The 6275-nt window shown below is 38.4% G+C and overlaps 2 protein-coding genes across 2 annotated transcripts in view; both read left to right on the forward strand.

The window, feature by feature from the left end:
- The window catches only part of LOC107665641 (transcriptional repressor p66-alpha-like), a 12549-nt gene extending 9931 nt beyond the window's left edge, over positions 1 to 2618 (forward strand). The window contains exons 6-8 of the mRNA XM_016456608.1: positions 452 to 574; positions 646 to 831; positions 2196 to 2618. Of these exons, the coding sequence (XP_016312094.1) occupies positions 452 to 574; positions 646 to 831; positions 2196 to 2603 (717 nt within the window). The 3' untranslated portion in view covers positions 2604 to 2618. The remainder of the gene's footprint in view (positions 1 to 451; positions 575 to 645; positions 832 to 2195) is intronic.
- A 3086-nt stretch (positions 2619 to 5704) lies between these two features.
- ndufa13 (NADH:ubiquinone oxidoreductase subunit A13) overlaps positions 5705 to 6275 on the forward strand; it is a 4107-nt gene continuing 3536 nt past the window's right edge. Inside the window, exon 1 of the mRNA XM_016456570.1 lies at positions 5705 to 5910. Within this exon, the coding sequence (XP_016312056.1) occupies positions 5817 to 5910 (94 nt within the window). The 5' untranslated portion in view covers positions 5705 to 5816. The remainder of the gene's footprint in view (positions 5911 to 6275) is intronic.

The following is a 6275-nucleotide window of genomic DNA, read 5'->3' on the forward strand; positions in this document are numbered from 1 at the left end:
ACACACACTCATTCACACACACACACACACACACACACACACACACACACACACACACACTCACTCACTCATATACACACACACACACACACTCACTCACTCACTCATATACACACACACACGCTCTAACACACAACATTATAAACATGACTGATCCAGCTCTGAGATGTGTAGCCAGAAAGTGCTTCGTAATTTTGTAATCGTCTCTATAAAATGTCTTTTGATTACACTTTCTTTTACAGTGTTCTTGTTACAATTGTACATTTTGAAGTAAATGTAATTAACAGCATGTACTTACTGTAAACTTGGGGTTCAGTTTAGGGTTAGTTGCTTGTAATAATACGTAATTTACTATTATAACAGCAGTGAGTGCATGTGATGTGTAAGAAGGACACTGTAAGAGAAAGTGTGAGTGAGCGCTCTGGCGTCTGGTTGTGAATGTGTTGATCAGGTGATCTCCGCTCGGGCTTCTGGGACGGTGATTCCTCCTCCGCTGGTGCGCGGCGCTCAGCTGTCCAAACACGGCTTGGCCGGAGCTCAGATCATCCTGCCGCCGCTGGTCCGAGGAGCTCAGGTGCGTCACACAGCTGCTGTGCGTCTCGTTACCGTCTGAACACACAGTGACGCTTCTCTCTTGCGCTGCAGTCGATCTCGGTGTCGCCGCAGCAGATCTCCGTCCTGAGACAGCAGCAGAACTCCTCAGGGCCTCCTCCGCTGCTCCTCGCTCCCAGAGCCACGCTGAGCAGCGTCTCGGGACAGAAGATCAACCAGCCCGGCCTCATACGCATGACCTCCATCTCCAGCACAGGCCTGCTTCTCAGCATCAGCCAGGTGTGTGACGCTTCTCCATCAGTCTGGTTAAATCAGGTGTTTAATACTGAATACAGATCATCAGGAAGTCAGTGTTTTTAAACTGCTTCAGAATAAGAACTTGATCTGACTTTAATCATGAGTGTTACACACAATCCTAAATCTCAGTCTTAAAATGTCTCAATCCGATTTAAATGTGAGCCTGCAGCACAAAAGCAGTGTTAAGTCGCTGGGGTATATTTGTAGCAATAGCCAACAATACATTGTATGGGTCAAAATTATACATTTCTCTTTTATGCCAAAAATCATTAGGATATTAAGTAAAGATCATGTTCCATGAAGATATTTTGTAAATTTCCTACCGTAAATATATCAAAACTTAATTTTTGATTAGTAATATGCATTGCTAAGAACTTAATTTGGACAACTTTAAAGATGATTTTCTCAATATTTAGATTTTTTTGCACCCTCAGATTCCAGATTTTCAAATAGTTGTATCTCAGCCAAATATTGTCCTATCCTAACAAACCATACATCAATGGAGAGATTATTTATTGAGCTTTTTCAAAAAATTGACCCTTATGACTGGTTTTGTGCTCCAGGGTCACAAATGTGTTAAATTTGGAGCTGGAAAACAGGAATCTTACAGTAAAAACGCAGGAAATCAGTGAATATCACACGGTCATGCCAAGCAGTTGCTAATGAGCTACTGTTGATGAATTATGACCGTATTTAATTTATGGTGTTTATACTGTAATATTGTAACATTCGACTGCTTTAGTAAAAGATCTGAGATTCAGGATTTATTTTGAGGTTTTATGGGTTTGTTCTATAGGTGCTTGTTTCTGCCACAGAATAAATAAATAAGGTCATTCTGACTTTTTCACTGAATTATGAGGTTATATCTCACAATTGTCCTTTTTTTTTCTGCCATGGATTAAAAAAAATAAAGGTAACCATGACTCTTTTTTTTTTTTCTTCACAATTGCGAGTTTATATCTTGCATTTCTGCATTTACGTCTCGCAATTCTGACTTTTTTTCTCAAAATTGCAAGTTTATATCTCGTGATTCTGGATATATGTAGGATTGCGAGGAAGAATAGTCTGAATTGTGAGATAAAAAGTGTTGTTTGTTTGTTTGTTTATTTTTGAGAGAAAGTGTTTTTTTTTAATACTGTGGCAGAAACTGGCTTCCATGCGGTTCATTTTATTTGTGCGGGTCTTAAAATCCTCAGAAACTCAGCATCATCTTGTAATTATGATAATTATAAATGTGGTTTACCAGGCGTTCCACATAATCCGTTGTGCAGCCGCAGAATCATCGTCATCATTACAGCATTATAATAATGCTAATATAATGCTAGCTCGCTGACTCTGTCCTGCAGGCCGCCGGCTCAAAGCTGAAGAGCGGCTCGAATGTGAGTCCGTCTCCAGACAGCCGTCAGGCGGCTAAACTAGCGCTGCGCAAACAGCTGGAGAAGACGCTGCTGGAGATCCCTCCGCCCAAACCGCCCTCGCCGCAGCTCACCTTCGTGCCGTCAGCGGCCAGTAACCAGTTCATCTACCTGCTGGGGCTGGAGGAGGTGGTGCAAAACCTGCTGCAGTCTCTGGGCCGAGGTGCGGATCAGTCAAACATAGCGCTTTATACACGGAGCTTTACACCGCCGCCAAATATAGCAGCCATAGCAGTCATGAATAGGAAGAGAAACGGTGTTCTTCAATTAGACAACAACGAGTTCAGCACTAAACCTTCCATTCTGACTCTAAACGTTACAGGAGACAGTGTAGTGTGATTATTCAGCTCAGTTATTGTGTGTCAAATACTGCTTTAATCGCTATGATAAACAGATAAAAGTGTGGCCACACGCTGCTGCTGCTCTCACACTGACAGAAAAATATAAAATATATCTGCATGTGTGTTTGTTATTTTTATTATCATATTATTTTAGCATATTGCAAATTTATATAATTTTTTTATATTATTATCTATTTTATTATATTGCAATATTATAGTATTTTATATCATTATTATGAAATTGAAATATTTTTATATTATTTAGATATTTTTATCATATAGCAATATTATCATTATTATATTATTTTTATATTATTAAACTAGCTAGGTTTACTTTGTTTTTATTTCAATTATTCTTTTATTTTCAAAAATTAGAAATGTTGCTTTGGTAGCTAACTGAAATAAGTTTTTATTCATATTTTGAATTTAATTTGAATTAGCTTTTATTTTTATATTTTCACTTTTCATATTAATTTTATTATTTTTATTTTTGTAATTTTGGTATGTGCTTTTGTCATTTTAATTAGTTTTAGAGGTTTCTTTTAATACTAGTATTAAGGATTAATTTATTTAATTGAATTTTTAGTTTTAATTTTTAGTTTTTATTTCTTTTTAGTAATTTTAGTGCTTCAACTTAAACTAAATAAAGATTGAAATAAATTTGAATCATCTAATATTTATATTTTATTTCATTTCAGCTTTGTTTCAGTTAACAGTGATGTTTTAATAGTTTTAGTTCATGATAGTTTGAAGACATTCTGATCTACATCAACTGGATTTGAGAGATCAGCCCGCTGTGCTTCTGATTCCTCACTAGATCACGCGTGTTTTCAGTGCTTTCGTCTGCTCATGAAGGAATCAGCCTCAGAGTTCATCACAATTTCATGTTAATAGTTACGTTACTAAACCCGGTTAAAGACAGACGTACTGTGAGATACGAGGTTGTTAATTGATGGTCTATGCTTTTGTTTAAGCCATCCGTTTACATTATTGCAACCTATTTTTTTTAATAATCATGTTTAACGGTGTTTCAAATCTCCCTATGCTTTCAAACTAGAATATTTGTATGCATAATATGCATGTTATGCAGTAAACTTAAAATATAGTTTCTATTGATATAATTAAGAACTTTAAATGAAGAATGATATATTTCTCCATTTTTAGTTTGTCATTTTAATGCATCATGGGATTGTAGTTCTTTCCCTCGCCAGTCCATAAGTTCAGTCTTCTTTGTCATTTGCCCGATTTTCAAATGCTTTTTTTTTTTGCTTCAAATCAAAGTTTGCATTGATGTGATTCACCTTATACCTCTTAAACAAAGACTTTTTTTTTTTAATTCCTATGAACAAAAACTAGACTGGCATTAATGTGCTCTATAGTTTAATCAGACACTTCAGTCATCGTTTACTTGCTCAGAATCATGTGACTCGCTTTCTTCAGTGAATTGTTGAGTTATCTTCATGCAGCTCAGTTTCTGAAGAAGCCGTCTGCGGTGGAGCGTCACAGAGAGTTTCTGCTGGACATGATCGCGTCTCGCTCCGTCTCACAGACCACAAACACCTGGAAGTAAAGCCGCTGGAGGTTCTGGATTCATCTGTGTGTGCTCCGGTCGGGTCGATCTGCCGCAGGATCTGAGCGCTTTCTGCAGGTTTCTTCACAAGGGCTTTGAGTCTTGTCTGATGCGGAGCGACTTCCTACAGAAAACATGACCGAGTGACTGCTCCACGCGCTCTGTGTGCTTCTGTTACGGCTTCTCTTCATTCAGGTTTCTTTGTGCAGTTATACACACGTGTGTGATTTCAGCTGAAGGATGTGTGTGTCACGCGTGCTTGACGAATCACGTTTGGCAGGTCTTCCACAAACATTTATTATTTCAGCTCATAGTTTCAGTCAAACTGACTTTCTTTGAACCATGTCTGAGTTTCGAGTCAGTTGAAGTTTCTTTTATTTGTCAGTATTTTCTTTTGCAGTCAGTATGATTATATTGTTTGTTTAAAATGTTTGTATTTCCATGTGGGCGATTCTCTAAATGTAAAACATTTGATTAAAAGAGTTTAAGTAATTGGTGTAGAAGATCATCAGTATGCTCAGATTATGATTTAATGAGCTGCTGACGATGGTGCAGAGCATTAGTGTTTATGATGATGATGATGATGAAGGCAGATTGGTTTGTTAAACTGCACATGAACAAACCTCATCACTGTTTATAAACAGATAATATTCATGTTTCTGGCCGTCGAACAGTTGAGGTCACTGATGCGCTTGTTTTTGTTTTGCGGTGATGATGATGATGATGATGATGATGATGATGTCACACCGTCGTGTTTCCATGGTTACCGCTGCCTGATGCCTCTCCTGTGGCATTTGCTTCCTGCAACATGTACAAAGTTACAGTTTGTTAGATTTATTTGTTCCTGTAATAAAACGTTTTTAACCCTTTCATCTGACTGCACCTCTTCATTCACTTCTATTGTGTTATATACATTTCATTTTAAATGTTGCGTATGTTTATTATACAGTACCGGTCAAAAGTTTGGACACATCACTATGTTTAATGTTCTACTGAGCAGAAAAGAAGTTAATTTCTACTCCGTCGAAACTGAAATGAAGTGTTATGTTAGAGCAGTAATGTAATCAGCAGCAGAAAAGTTAAGTATGCAAATGAGGCATTATCTAATCAGATATGCACTACTTTGTATACATTTCCAGAACAAATCTGAACATTGGTTCATAATTCTGGTCTGATTTTGTCCTTATATTCCAGAGGGGATTCTGGATTTCTCTTTTTATTGCTCCATAAATCAGAAAATACTGTCGACAGACACATTTTCACCATGTTTTTAGGAGTAAAATGTTGTATAAATCAGTGTGAATGAAATATGAACAAACCTTCAGAATACAGAGAGAAATAAAACTAAAGTTTGGTGTTTGTAAGAGAAAAAACTCTCTAAAGATTGAAATCTACAGACGCACATAGATAACGTGCAATAAAACAGACACTTGAATGTGTATTTTGTCAAAGGTCATTATGTCGCATAGAATCTTCGTAAAAGTACCAAAACCAGAGCAAATGTTCAGGATGGCATCGTGTGTCCGCGGTGTCTGTGTGGCGCAGTGCGTGCTGGCGGCCGCTGGAGGCGCTGGAGAGCAGCGCGGATCCGCTCTCACCGCAGCCGAGGAAGACGCGAGCGGAGCGGCGCTGGACGGAACGATGGCGGCGTCCAAGGTGAAGCAGGACATGCCTCCCACCGGAGGATACGGGCCCGTAGATTACCGGAGAAACCTGCCCAGACGAGGCCTGTCCGGTACGTGCGTCACGCGCTGATCAGTGCGGGGTTCAGGAATAACACGTATGTATTGCGTGAATATGGATTGGTTCACTGTTTGAAGAGATGGTTTAATGACAAATGCATGTTGCTAAACCAATATACAGTTGAACAAACCAATATATACTTGAACAAACCGATGTATCTAAACCAGTATAGTTGAAAAAACCAATATATGTCTGGTTATACCAGTGTATTAGAAGCCAATGCATTTGTCATTAAACTATACCTTCAACCAGTGAACCAATCCATATGTATTATTTCCTGAACGGCTTTCCACACACACACACACACACACACACACACACACACACACACACACTCTCACACACACACACACACAC

Source organism: Sinocyclocheilus anshuiensis, unplaced genomic scaffold (assembly GCF_001515605.1).
Source record: "Sinocyclocheilus anshuiensis isolate Anshui unplaced genomic scaffold, SAMN03320099.WGS_v1.1 scaffold711, whole genome shotgun sequence".
Taxonomy (NCBI): Eukaryota; Metazoa; Chordata; class Actinopteri; order Cypriniformes; family Cyprinidae; genus Sinocyclocheilus; species Sinocyclocheilus anshuiensis.